This window comes from Vanessa atalanta, chromosome 5, assembly GCF_905147765.1.
Source record: "Vanessa atalanta chromosome 5, ilVanAtal1.2, whole genome shotgun sequence".
NCBI classification, from domain to species: domain Eukaryota; kingdom Metazoa; phylum Arthropoda; class Insecta; order Lepidoptera; family Nymphalidae; genus Vanessa; species Vanessa atalanta.
The window spans coordinates 1546367-1561121 of record NC_061875.1 but is presented as its reverse complement, the minus strand read 5'-3'; the positions used below and the strand labels follow the sequence as shown (position 1 = coordinate 1561121).

The window sequence follows — 14755 nt, the reverse complement described above, 5'->3', positions numbered from 1 at the left end:
GCAGTACATTACGAGTTGAGTCATTAGAGCGATACACGCGAATGGAATAATCAAACGTAACTTTCTGTTATGAAGACCATACAATTATCATCGATATTTTTATAAATATCGAAATAAATCGTTAAAAGTAAATACATGTAACTTATTAAAAATTTCTTAAACGAACAATGATAATTTAGCAAAAGCAGAAGTAGTAATAGTTTTATTATGTAAAAAGTAATAAAATATATAAAGTAATGTAATTTTAATACCGAAAGTGTAATCATTTTTTTTTTCTTTACAGGCAAAATGGTGGTGGGCGAGAGTAAGCGTACTGCAAATATCATGGACGGGATCGAAAACACGGGGGACGTCCGCCTCCACGACCACCGGCTTCGGCTCAAACAAAGGTATAACAAAATATCATTTTCATTACATGTTAAAGGCGGCCAGGAGTAGTTCATAATTTATATATTATAATGCTATATCCATATAAACGGGTTAATTATAATATCGACAAAGCCAAGAGTTGTATCTTGCTTTCTCTTAAATGTACACAGAGCTTAATTATAATCCCGTTTAAGTATTTTTTCTTCTTAAAGATATTTAATTGTTATTGTAATATTTTGTAAATTGTTTTCGATTACAGTATAAAATAGCTGAGAAAACGTTGAATAATTTGACTATTATTACAATCGTTCGCTGTCGTGGTGAGCCACTGACCGCATTTTAAAGTTTCGATTTATTGCACCTACGCTTGGCTTCTCCGATAATCTGTGGGTGGGAAGGTTTAAATAACGTCATTGAGGACTTCCAACCTTTCCATTTTTATGTATATATTTTAATGGAATTAGGTAAAGGTTAAATGGTATATCATCATTCCAGTGATATACAATGCCTAGCATGAGCGTAGCCAGGTAGGCGTAGACCATAGTACACCCCACCAGCATTAGCAGCCCGTAAATGTCCCACTGCTGGAATAAAGGCCTCCTCTCCCTTTGAGGAGAAGGTTTGGAGCATATTCCACCACGCTGCTCCAATGCGGGTTGGCGGAAACCCCACCAGAATATAACAAAATTACCAAGTACAGAAGAGATTACAGATCTAAAATAATTAAATCAAAATTTGGTAAATTTGATTTTTCAGAATAAAATATTATTACCTAAGTCGATGAGGAAAACTGACTGGAAAAGTAGCACAAGATGCAATGTAAAGTGAAAGCTAACTCAATTGTTTTTATATGAACTACAAAATTGGAGTAAAAAAATCCAAGCGTCAAACATAACCTCTTTCTTTTTTTAAAGTCGGTTAAAAGAATGTACAACTAAAATAGGAAAATTTACTATATACGAGAAATAATTATTTAGGCAATATTAAACTATTGGTATAAATTCCTGGTTGTCTAGGGATAGAACCTATTTGCATGACCCTGCCTAAATCCAATGGATGGCGGCCTTTAGTTTATTGTCGTATAGTGTAGTCATAGCATATTTTTACGACGGAGGATAAATAGTATAAAAAAAATTCCGAGAAAGTGCATTAGGGATAATGAAATTGTTTGTTCTATGGCTTCTAATACTGCGAACTGAGTACGGATTATTTATACACGCATTTGTCGTGTTCACTAGCTTCACTAAATACCTACACAAAAATATACCATGCAAATGAGTTCAGTTTAATCCTACCAATTATATTTCAATCAAATAATGTTAATTATTTATTTTTTAGAATTTAAATAATTTCTTGTATAAATTTTGTAAGGAATGAGGTCGTTTCCCTTATGCAAACTAAACTTGTTTAAAAACTTAACCTTCAATATAATGCGGCTACTTTTACAAACTTACTACATACAGGCGCGTTAGATTTACATATGTAAAATCCTTTTAATACTAACTTTAGTTTAGTAGGTATAAGCAGCTAGGCAAACGTTAAATTTGTTTTGAATATCAAGTCGCGTCAGACAATCGTCAATAGGTTGTCTCGCTGGTTACGCCCATTTTATTACCGTAGTTTTATCGATATAGTTAATTCATTGTCGGAAATATTTCGCTTTTGTTCTACCTTATCATTGAATAGAAATAATAATACAAGTAAAATACTTTTTATATGTATGTGTGTATGGTAATATTCAATTGAAAATTTGTATGGATGTTTAAAGAGTAAATTCCTGGGTTACACGGCTATGCATACTTTGTGGTGCGATTTGGATCACATAAATTATTCTATACTTACCGACACAGCCAGACTATTTATACCTATTCTACCCTACTCTGATGTTTGGAACGTCTGATCGTATCTATTTCCCTTGAGTTTTATAAGCTAGGGCGTTACAAATGCAGGTTGACATTAGAGTAGATGTTCGCGATGTCATTGTGTTATAAATAAATGTCCTCGTTTAAGTAATTTAATAGCCTGTAAATGTCCCACTATTGGGCTAAGGTCTCATTTCGAGCAGAAGGTTTCAGGGCACATTCCGCCAGTCGGCTTTAATTCGTTTTGTTGGATAATAACAGATGTTAATCCGAAAGATTCGGATTTTCTAAAGAAGTTTTCCTTCACTACGGAACTCGAGATTAATTATAAACATAAATTGAAACGTATCACTGTTGTTAATAATATTATTGTACACGTAATTTGTCAAATTGTACACAATTCTACATCGCGATGGCAAGATTCGCGAACTGTTTTATCTAGCGCTATGAAATTTTTTGAATAAACATGGTCAACCCGTGTCACCTAATAGTTTTATTAGTAAAACATTAGTGTTGTGGGGCATCCTTAGGATCGAGTGAGCTAGATGTTCAAATATTTACATAGTAAACTGATAAAATACCTTCGCCCGGTTGATTGTTGCATTATATCGTATAGTTATGTAAATTTAGCGTGTATGATACAATATTTTGCTTCAATTCACACCTTATCGACTATTCTATTCATTAAAGTAAATACGCTTTTTATTGGATGTATAGTAAGTTTGTTATGCTCTTGTTTGTTAATAAATATTGCTTTATGTAGAATTTATCAGGCGTATTTACAGTGTGAACGGTTTAACATATACTATATAGTTTAAACGTTATATAAAGCATGTATATAATATTACGTTTGTTTCACTCTGTTGCAGTTAAGTTCAAGTTCAGTTTTCCTCAAATAAATTTTATCGGGAGGAAAACCTATCGAGCTATGTTCTGTAATATCCTATAAAATAAATGTTATTTTAACACAGTTCCATTTAAAATCATGCAGGCACATAAAATTACTACTCGAAACAATATAAAGATACGACAAAATGATACGTAATAATATTATGTAACATATTACAATACTTTCATTTAAAACAATTGACTAAATGAAATAAAATAAAAATCAGTTTTTTTTTTTTATTATTAAACATTCTTTACATCGCGAATGTTCTACCAACCTTAGGAGCTAAGACGTAATGTCCGTTGTGCCTGCAGTAACAATCACCAACTGGCTCAATCACCCTTCAAAGCGGAAAACGACAGTATTAAGTACTGCTGTATGGCGGTATACCCTACCACCAAGTAAAGACCATCTATCCAAAAAGTCATTTGATACAGTTAATCATTACAATTTATTTAAAGTTTACATGGAAAATAGAAAATAATTATGATCGGAGCAGCGGAAGTTTAATATGTCCTAAGTGAATAGTTTTCTAAGATAATCACTGTATTCAATTGTTCTTTTCTTTTCAGATTTGATATAGTCAGAAAACTAGGTCAAGGCACATACGGAAAGGTTCAGCTCGGCATCAATAAGAAAACTGGACAGGAGGTTGCTATCAAGACGATTAAAAAATGTAAAATTGAAACTGAGGCCGATCTTATTCGCATCAGAAGAGAGGTTCAGATCATGTCTTCCGTCAGACATCCTAATATTGTACATATTTATGAAGGTATATAAAAAAAATGTAGATTATTTGTTTATTATTTTGTATAAATCAAAATATAATATTGTGTTTTGGATATCATATCAGTATTTAAATCTCGAGTCCGAGGGATAAGACTAATACAGATTTATTGGAATTAAATCTCTTAAACTCACTCCTGTCATGTCGGATCGCGGTTCCTTCTGATCATGGGAGTGAAGGAATCAGAGTGCGTCTGCACTTGCATCGTTTTTAAATGGTACGTGTAACAGCCTTAGACGAGACGGACGAGTATATGGGATACCTGATGGTAAGCGATCACCACCGCCCTTAGACAATGGCCCTGTAAGAAATATTAACTATTCCTTACATCGCCGTGGCGCCAACAACCTTGGGAACGTAGATGTTATCTCTTGTGCCTGTGGTTACAATGGCTCATTCTCCCTTCAAACCAGATCACTATAATAAAGGATATTAAGCATTGCTGCTTGGCGATACAATATGTGATGACTAGACAGTCTCGCAAAAAGCCCTACGACAAAGTAAAGCATGCATTATTTTGTAATATTTGGTTATGTAGGCTCCGTTAAGATTGTTTGCCGGGACAGATTCCGATAAAGAGCGTATTAAAAAGGGAGACCTTTTTTTGGGTTATACTTTCGGTGTGGGTCGTTAGGTCTTTGTCCTGTCGGTGGACAATATTAGGCCGTTACATTATCTCGTTGGTCGACGTGGGCACACGAGACGCTAATTTTAACTTTGGCACAAAAAGCTATTATTGTTTCACGCTTAATACGACGATAAATCATAATAATAAAAAAAAACTATATGTGAATATAAAAATAAGGAAGAAAGTTAGTTAGAATGTTTATATATCATATTTTTATTTATTTATGTAGTAGTAAGTAGAATTATCTATTGTCTTTGATCTCATCCAGGCTCAAAACGACCTGAACGCGGTAACAATCGAACTGAGTTACTTACTCAATTATATAAGTGGATTTTGTTGATTGACCTCAAACAATAATATTATTAATTTATACTGTTAATTCCTTCCAACAACGTCGTTAAAAAAGTGACCAGTTTAACATTAGGTAGACTCTTAAGACCTACTTATTCTGAAATTTGTAGTGAGATTCTGATGGTGATACGCCAATTTATTTACGCAATAAATTTTATAATTATTATAGTTAATGTCGCATATAACATTTAACGCTCGCGTTCTGCGGTGATTTTCCAGTTTCGCCTTACAGAATACATCTACTTAGGTGATTCCCTACACGTGACTTGAGTCTCATGCCCAGTCAGGCCAGTCAATAAAAGAAACATTTTTATAATATTTATATATTGTATATTTTAAGGAGTATGCGTGCCTGTGAAATTTATAGAAGTACATGCTATGATTTATTAAAGCTACGTATAAGCTTTGATGTACTGCCTTTAGATTCTCATTTTAAATTATCCAATATGCGAAAGTTGACGTCAATTGCAGTGTTAATATAATAATCTGATCTTTTTAATAATAAAATCAATTTCAGTATTTGAAAACAGCGAGAAGATGATTCTCGTGATGGAGTACTGTTCTGGCGGTGAACTGTACGACTACCTCAGCCAGAAAAAAGTATTAGAAGAAGACGAAGCCAGAAGGTCGGACGACTATAAGGAATATTAGTTTTAAAAAGTTTCTTTTGTTTAATGGGAATAAAATTGCAGGTTATTCCGGCAGATTGCAACCGCTGTTTATTATTGCCATATACATAAAATATGTCATAGAGATTTAAAATTAGAAAATGTGTTACTCGACGACACTGGGAGTGCTAAGGTGGGTATGACTGTGATTTATGTCTATAACATTTGCTTCATGTAAATTAATTAATGTTTAATTTCCAGATCGCTGATTTCGGTCTCTCGAACGTTTTCAAGGAAACATCTCTATTGTCGACGTTTTGTGGATCACCGTTATATGCTTCTCCAGAAATAGTAAAAGGAACGCCGTACATTGGACCTGAGGTTTGTATATATTGTTAATTAGCATGACGACTTAACGGTTTTCTGTACGTCAGCCCTTTAATCTATCGCCAAAGTTTTGCTTCTTGTATTACTCATTCCAGTGTTTCTATTTCTAATAATTGTCAAAAGAGGACCGATTCCCTCGTAAACTTCCTAAAATAAATTTAAATATGGAACAAGCAATAGACTTCGTTTTCGAACTAATTTGTTTATTTTCAGGTGGATTGTTGGTCATTAGGAGTTTTACTGTACACCCTAGTATACGGAGCGATGCCGTTTGATGGTTCGAACTTCAAGCGTCTGGTCAGACAGATCAGCAATGGCGATTATTATGAACCTAAAAACCCATCGAGTAAGTAAGATTTTCTTAATATAAAAAATATTCTTGTGTTATGATACCAGTGTTACCTTCATAATATCATTAACACAATATCACATTACCTGACCTCAAAATTGATATACATAATTACTTATTGTATAACTAGTTTGCCTTCGCGTGGTAGGTGGGGAGGGTCGACGCGTGTTCGGTACCCTCTGTCCTTTTCTGTAACAAATCCCGAGGTTCTGGGATCGAACCCCAGGTCGGACTGATAAAAATATTGGATTATTCTGTAAAAAACAACCCGGCGTCTGGAAGTTGGAAGTTGTTCACTCCCGTGCCTAGGAAAGCACGTAAAGCCGTTGTTGCTGCGCCTGAACTCCTTCGGTTGTGTCGAATTTACCGTTCCATCAGATTATGAGAGTGAGGGAGCAGAGATTGCACCTGTGTTTGTGCACACACTTGTGCACTATTATATTTCCTGCGTAGTTTGTTGATCTATCTTGAAATTATTCGCTGTAATCGAAATCTCATGATGACCGGTCGGGTAGTTGGTGCAACACAAATAAAGAAACTCACTTTGAAAAATACTATATTAGTTAGGATAGATAATATTTTTTCAAGTGATTTTACAGAACCAATTTAATCAGTTATTTTTGATCGAACGCAGCGGCGTCACCCTTGATTCGGGATATGCTGACCGTGGATCCGTTGAAGCGAGCGGATATCGCCTACATCTGTGATCATCCGTGAGTATGACCTTTTGTTATGTATATCGTAAACATATGAGATTGTAGTCTCGTTATGGAATTTGCAAAAGGCCAAGTATGGTAAATAAGACTCTCACGGGAGATATTTATTGGTCGAATGTTAAGTCATTTGTTACAAGTTTAAAGAGGTTCGGTTAAGTAAATAATTAAGCAAATATATTTGTATACTCTATTCCAACCATAACAGGAAAAAGCTAAATAAAGAACATTTTACAGCAAATTGATGAGATATCATTGGTCGAGAGCTTGATTAATCTATGATATTCACAATGGATTTCCAAAAAATGACGTTTTGAATGTCGACGAAACTGTTATTGGAATTTTGGAAGTAAAATTAAAGTGAAAATAAGTAGTTAAGTGCAGTACTCTTGTAATTTAAATAAAGATATATTAATCATAAACTCTTAGTAGTGAGCAATATAGCTTAGTTATTAGCAAATCGTATGAAATACGTAAATCTAAGGTTTGTTTATCTTTTTCCCTACATCCATGGAATAGGCTATAGTTAATCTCGGTGTAGGTACGTCATCGCACGACATAATTAAAAATAGTTTTAGTATAAAATCGACAATAGTTCCATTTAATTGTTAGGTATCTGTAAACTATTTTATAACACAACCCCAGAAAATGTTTGTATGTCTTCTTCTCCGAAGCATCGGTGGTTTACCTTGGCTATCAGTAGTGTTATGTCATAATATGCAATAAATCAGACGAATACAGTAGTTCTAATAAACAATATCGCCGACCCAGCTGGGTGAACACGGGCTGCGAGACGTCGTGCCTGGAGATGTCGGAGGCGCTGGCGGCCGAGACCCCCGTGCGCCTCGACCTGCTGCTGTCGCTGGCGCCCAACGCGCCCTCCAGCTCCAGCGTCGTCGTGCCGTCCGAGGCCACCGACCTCGGCCCGCAGGAGAGCCGCACGGATCTCACGAGCTCCACCTCGATGGCCGTCGAGCCGAGCAACTCCGCCGAGAAGAGGATCCTCGAGCTCGTAGCCGGTAACGACCGTTCCCCGCCCCCCGATACGAATCCAGTGCGACATCACAGCCTGGGCTCCGCAATAACTCCCGTGCCTTCCGCTCCGCAGAGGGCGGCGAGGACGCCATCAAGCCGTCGCCCACGCGCACGCTGGTGTCGGCGGCCGACGGCAAGCGCCGCCTCGACGCGCCGCGCGCCAGGTACGCAGGCCCCATGGCGGGCTTAAAGCGCATTCAAATACGAATTTATTCTAAAAATGGCGTCAAATTACCACGTGTTACTTAAACATTATGAGCAATGGAAAGTTTTTATGTTTATATAATATAAAACAAAAGAAGATGTTATAGATTTCGCACTTAAACCATTTTCTCGTACAGTTGTGCGAGTATGGCTCCCCTGTCTCCCGCTCTGCCCGAGGAGGAGGCTAAGTTCGATTCTCCGCCGCCGGAACGAATGTCTGAGGATTCGGTGAGATAAACTTTACTTACATTGTAAATATGATATAAAAAAATATCCGTTTGATTTTAAAGTTATACGAACTACAGATTAACATTGTATGCTTTAGTAAAAACCATACAAACATTATATTTCATCAAACTGCTAACTAACACTCCAACCTAAATAAAAAATAAAAAAACTCAATACAGAAGGAAGCTCACACTTTGGTCTAACAATAAGTATCAATGATTAAGAATCTAATTATATTCTGCGGGATACCAAAGGACAATAATATAATTGTAAACTTTATGTTTCAGATACAGTTTACTCAGCCTTCGCTGAAATCGTCCGCCACAATGACGATATCTCCGGCGCCGACGCCGTCGCCCGCGCCCAAAGTAGAACAAAACGAAGTTGTAGAAAATACTGTGAAAGAGGAAGAGCCCAAAGCTAAAACTAAAGTCGTAATTAAGAAGAAAATGTCGCCCCCAAAGGCCGACGAAAACGCGGAAAAATTGGAGGAGCCTCAGGTAAGGAGCCATATTTATGTTAAAACAAACAAGTATCAATGATTTTAGATAGCAACTCGACAACAGTAATATAGTAAAATGAAAACATCGAGTAATTATAATTAAAAGTATGTTTAGTCGCAGCTCCTCCGACTATTCTTGCTATGATCTCGTAATTAAGTTCTTTATTATATTAACAATAACAAAAGATAGGAAAAACTGGGCTGGAAATGAGAGGATGTTTTTGTAATGTTTCCAATTTTATTTATCTATTAAAACTATTTGATTAAGGATGGAATCAAAACAAGTAGTGTGTCGTCGCCGACGGACAAACTGCCGTCTCCGTCGCTCGCTCAGCCGACGCCGGCGTCTGCGCCTGCTAAACCTAAGAAGCTGTCCATACCAGGTAACATGTTATATTTGTATGTGTTGTCGTAAACTTTCAACTTGTTTAAAAAAAACGTTGGTATACTGGGTTTTAACCGAAAGTCGCGGTTCATAACGCACAACGAAATAATTCAATTTGTGGTCGAAAGTGAAACGAAACACCGCGAAGAAAGTTATCATATGTATATAGGATTCAAATATTTCTCCGCAACAGGAGCAGGCCAAGCCCCACCGCTGGCCCAGACTTTTAACAGTTTGAAAACATTACTCTCGCAATGCAACGATAACAACGTGAAAATTATTTAATTTTAACTAATGAAGCAATTTTTTTTTATAGGCGGTCACGTCGGAAGCTTCAAGGAGCAATTCGAGAGACGCGCATCCCTCACCGCCGCTCCGGAAATAAAGCGAAATATCACCAAACCGGGTTCGATTTTTTCTTTAAGAGTCGAGTCGATTCTCATTTTCATTCTCTCCAGAAGACAATTCGCTCTCGAGCAACGCATTCGAACCTCACACGGAACGTAACTCAAATATATTTCCGAACAGTCGTGTCGAAGATCGCGAAGCCGAAGGCTCAGAGCGAGGACCGCGAACTGTCGAGCAAGGCGGGCGACAACGGCACCGTGCGGCTGCAGCAGATCGGCATCCAGCCGTCGCCGGTACGTACGCCCGCGCACTCACGGGAGCCGTGCCCGCAGGCGCCGCGCGGCGTGCAGAAGGCCGACAGCGAGCCCGCGCCCGGCGCCGCGCCCGACCCCGCCGCGCTGCTGAACGACGCGCGCCGGTACGCACTCGCCCTCAGTACTGTATCGCTCGTGGGACACTCATGTGATTTGTTCGTCCCTCGCCTCCAGGAGCTTGCAGAACTCGATGGCCAAGCTGGCGGAGGAGCGCGCCGGGGAGGACAGTCGCCGTCGCGCCGCCAGGGACATCATCTCCTCTGCCATTCGCACGGGTACCTTATTATCGTTTCGATTGCCGAATGTTAAACGATTGTACTCAAATTAAAGTCTCAGTAAAGATTGACATGAAGTATGTGCTCACATCAAGAATATTTCGAACAAGTTACTATGTTTAATGTGAAATGATAATGGTCTGTTATGAAACATTCGCAGGCAAGCCACCGGTGCCCTACGGGCGCTCGTCGTCGGCGGGCGTGGCGGGCCTGCTGGCCCCCGCCGGGCCCCCTCCCGCCGCGCCTCCACCCGCGCCGCGCGTGTTCCGCACCGAGGCGCTGCACCGCGTCGAGGACCATCGCAACAGGTACGCACACTCCCCGACGGCCATTCGCTGTCCTTCTGAATTATCGTCTCCTCTATTAGTCCACTATACGATCGCGCTTCCTGCCGCGTCTCATTGAAAGTAAAAATATTACAGAGGTGTATCGGTGGAGCGCATCATCCCAATCACAATGCCGGGCGAGGAGCCGTCGCCGGCCACGCCGACGTCCACCGGCACGCCCACGTCGCCCGCCACGCCCGCCACGCCCGTCACGCCGGTCGCGTCGCCGCCCGCCTCGCTGACGTCTCCCGTGTCGCCCGCGGCCCCGCGCGTCACCCAGACGCCGCTGAGGTATCTATCGGGCCGTCGCACCGGTGCGCGACCGCACGTGGCCGACCTACAGCCCGCCCTCGTTCCAGGCGGCTGGCGTCGGTGGAGTCGGCGGGCGAGGCGGCGTCGCCGTCGTCGGGCGAGCCCATCAAGAAGTCGGCGCGCGAGTTCATCATCCCCATCGCGGTGGAGGGCAAGGGCTACGTCACGCCGCGCCAGCGCAGCCTCGAGCCCGAGCGCCTCGCGCGCCCCGCCGTCGCGCGCCCGCGCCGCATCAGGTACGCGCCCGCACATCATGTGTCAAAACCAATACAATTACTCTTTAGCCGTCAAACCGATTCACTATCCTTAAGGTTAAATATAAACTAAATTTATTTTACGAATAATGTTATATATTTACAGCAGCCTGGTCAGCGGTGGGGAATCGGAAGAGGAAGATGATACACATATGCACCGATTGAGGTGTGTAAACATTTTTTTATGTATTACTTATTAACACTTTACTATTCAAAACTAATATTATTGAATGAAGTAATAATGCCCTTGATAAATGTAAAGATATCTTACTTGAATTAAAACTTAAGGTCTAACATTCGCTCATTTAATTTTTAATCCGTTTTGATATAAAATATTCGTTTATAAAGATCATTCCAAGTGAATTTTAATGATTGAGATTAGACACGAGAGAGCTAACTCTTCGTGATATCGGTTTAGAGACAAACACATATTTTTTTTATAAATGTTTCTAAATTAGGATCGTTGTTCTTTGGGATTATCTGCCTTTAATGTAAATGTTATTATTTAGATCTACTCGAGCTGCTCGTGCGGAGTCTGTGAGTTCCGGAGAAGAAGACGAGGAGGACGAGGGCTTCCACCTTCTCACCGCAGAGAATCTTTTCTCCACTCTATTACACAGAGTATGTTTATATTCTTGGTTATTATTTAAACAGTCAATTTAAATAAGTTGTAACTTATAAATGTCCCGTCGTTCCTGCCAAGTTAACTCCATATAAAAAGCTGTATTGCATTATCATCGATTTAAATATGTATTAATCTAAACTTGACAATTACTCATTACAGCATATGATATGTAAGACTAATAAATTATGTTCGAAATAAATAAAATCAATAATAAAAAATATTTAGTACTATAACATATAAACGTACGTCCGTGCGCGTGTACAGGTGCGAGCGCTAACTCAGCGACTCAACGGCGAGGAGGGCCCCGGCTTCCAGCACCCGCACTCGCTGTTCTACAACCTGCAGTCGCCCTTCTTCAACAGGTGAGTCGCGTCGCGGATGACGAACCGCCTCCCACTTCTGCCTAATATTGCCCTTAATACTCATTAAACACAAAAAAATATTTATCATACTTTTTTTTGTTTACGTTTGTTAGATTTATTTCCTATTGAATCATACAACCTCCAGCAACAAGCTCATCTTCTTAAAGTGTGATGAGGGTTTTGCTATTAACATAATAAACAATACGAGTGGAATTGAAACTCTCGCTCCGGTCGCGTTCATGTTAACGATAACAGACAGAAATTAAATTCTATTGTTTAATTATCAGAATTATAATATCATTATTTTTTTTGTTGGTTTTACTCTCATGTTAATCGTCTCACGCACACAGAGTACATTGAGAGTATATTGTAAAGAAAAAGGTGTCTCATATTAATTAACGCCGATTTAGTTTCTTTTTGTGACATTTGTTTTGATTAGTACTTTTGAAAAGTGTTGGTGAATCCAATCCTTAAATCTTATACAACCTAGAGCGAGAGGAGGATGGGGAGGAAAGAACACCAATTATTTTGTGTCAAATTTTTTTTAACGCGTCGCTTTGCGTATCATAAAGAAAATTATATTCTATACTCGTATTATTTATTATTTGTTTGTATTTGTCCAATTTTGGTACATACGGGCTTTTACTTAATATTAAAGTCCCATTCGACTTCTCATCTTATTAACAGTAATTCGATTTGTTTTTCTAAATGTATTAATATATCATCATGGTGAACATACGGAACTTAATTCATGATAAAACTGTAAGAAACAGTTGAGTGATATTCATTTGAGTGTGTTTATATGAGTCATGAAAGAGTTTTAAGTATAATAAAATTATCGCCTTGACGTGCATTTATTATGATTAATTGACGATTTTAGAGGAATGGGGATCGACTCAGGTTATTTTAGAAAAAAAAAATTGTTATTGTAATGAATCCCATAATATGTAGATAAGAGATGATAAATAATCCCGCTGAGTTTCTTTCGCCGGTTCTACTCAGGTCTGAGGTATTTATTTCCAAACCGATGATAGATTTTTGACAACAAATAAGCAAGTTTCACGACTCTATACAGAATAAAGATTTTGAATTTGACTTTGAATATGAATGCACTATTTCATAACTATACGCTATGGCTAAGTTTTAATGCAATAAAACGGTAATAAATGTGTAAATATTACATCCACGTTAATACATATAATTTGTTTCATTCAGGTTATTTTCAGGTAATTAATTAATCACGCATGCTTTTCTGTGTACAGACTAATAAATAATGACGTTTTTTCCGCATGCAGCCCCCACTTACCGCGGAGAAACCTCTTGTAAGTATCAACATTTTCATCTAAACATGTTATCATAGGACGCCATATAAATAACAATAATAAAGAAGCAATATGTCCAAACCACTATTATCAAATATTTTTATTAATAGTTTCCGTACTTTACACGCAGCACCCATAGATATACGGAAAATAAAAGAAGCGTTTCTGAAACGTGAGTCTCAGTAATATAAGTAATGCATCTAGAGTAATAAAAGCGTAGCGAGGAATGTCCCTCGTCGCGCCACGCCGCCGCTGGGGCGCGGGGCGCGGGGCGCGGGGCGCGGGTGGCAGGTCGCTAACGGAGTGTTGTGTGCGCAGGCGCGAGGGCTGGGGCTCGCGCGAGCTGCACGCGCCGTTCGACTCCATGTTCGGCAAGGCGCGGCCCGCCACGCCCAGAGGTGAGTGACGCTTCGCACCGCTTGCGCACGCCCGAAACGTTGCCGATACCGCTGACGCCGCTAGGCACCGCTACACACCGCTACACACCGCTACACAGCGCTACACCGCGCTACACCGCGCTACACCGCACCGCCGGGACTCGCTCACATCACATTACCGACATCTTTGCAAATCTTTACGAGATTAATATGAAATTTTTTCGCACATTTTTACCCTACCTTTGAACATATCAAAATATTTTTTCAAAAAAGTTTACCTTAAACGTTATATTCTTATTTAATTTATCTAAAGTGAAAACTGAATCGTAAATCTGAAACTGATCGTAAACTATTCGAGGATAACAAGTGTATAGACATCACTCATTCACGGCACAGCCAGTAGCTAAGCTCCGCACGGCTCCCACTCACAGTACTGCCAGCTTCACTAAACAAATCGATTAACTATGAACCGCGATCTAGGAATTGTTCCAAAACGCCGTTTTCGAGTCAGTGTCACGTCGGGTATTAGTAACGTTTTCGGTCGGCATTTTTTTATATAACAGCCACGTTTAACAGACTATTGTGAATATGGGATACGTTCAAAATAGTCTGTTTTATGTTTCAGTGTGTTTTTAGATTTTTATTAACACTTTTACTAAATTTAACTTTTTTTTGCATTGTAGTGTTTACATTGTTTTATAAAGCATTCCTTGTGCAGGTGTGGAATTTTCTACCCCCCTAACATTAGCAGGAAAATGTTGCCTTGCTCTATATATTCATAAATTCATCGATGTAGTTATGTATTGCATGAAGTGTTCAGGAAAGGCATTATTCACGTCGCATAGTAAATATCGAGGCTAAGGAACACAGTTCGAATGACGTAGAGCATTTCTTTTATTTTAAATTTCTCGAAAGACACATCACAATCTCAAACAAATCCTAC

The 14755-nt window shown here is 39.1% G+C and overlaps 1 protein-coding gene across 10 annotated transcripts in view; it reads left to right on the top strand.

Annotated features, from left to right (window-relative positions):
- The window catches only part of LOC125064133 (NUAK family SNF1-like kinase 1), a 33105-nt gene that overhangs the window by 12665 nt on the left and 5685 nt on the right, over nt 1-14755 (top strand). For 4 of the 10 annotated variants that reach the window (XM_047670953.1, XM_047670947.1, XM_047670951.1 and 1 more), the window contains exons 2-24: nt 284-389; nt 3693-3892; nt 5404-5512; nt 5579-5687; nt 5756-5875; nt 6095-6227; nt 6865-6943; nt 7715-7962; nt 8052-8142; nt 8320-8410; nt 8698-8910; nt 9181-9295; nt 9614-9703; nt 9826-10063; nt 10134-10234; nt 10395-10542; nt 10657-10851; nt 10920-11108; nt 11233-11292; nt 11636-11747; nt 12016-12113; nt 13376-13435; nt 13754-13833. In XM_047670953.1, coding sequence (XP_047526909.1) covers nt 289-389; nt 3693-3892; nt 5404-5512; nt 5579-5687; nt 5756-5875; nt 6095-6227; nt 6865-6943; nt 7715-7962; nt 8052-8142; nt 8320-8410; nt 8698-8910; nt 9181-9295; nt 9614-9703; nt 9826-10063; nt 10134-10234; nt 10395-10542; nt 10657-10851; nt 10920-11108; nt 11233-11292; nt 11636-11747; nt 12016-12113; nt 13376-13435; nt 13754-13833 — 2980 coding nt within the window. In that variant the 5' untranslated portion in view covers nt 284-288. The remainder of the gene's footprint in view (nt 1-283; nt 390-3692; nt 3893-5403; nt 5513-5578; nt 5688-5755; nt 5876-6094; nt 6228-6864; nt 6944-7714; nt 7963-8051; nt 8143-8319; nt 8411-8697; nt 8911-9180; nt 9296-9613; nt 9704-9825; nt 10064-10133; nt 10235-10394; nt 10543-10656; nt 10852-10919; nt 11109-11232; nt 11293-11635; nt 11748-12015; nt 12114-13375; nt 13436-13753; nt 13834-14755) is intronic. The other 6 variants (XM_047670957.1, XM_047670950.1, XM_047670956.1 and 3 more) reach the window with 3 other exon arrangements.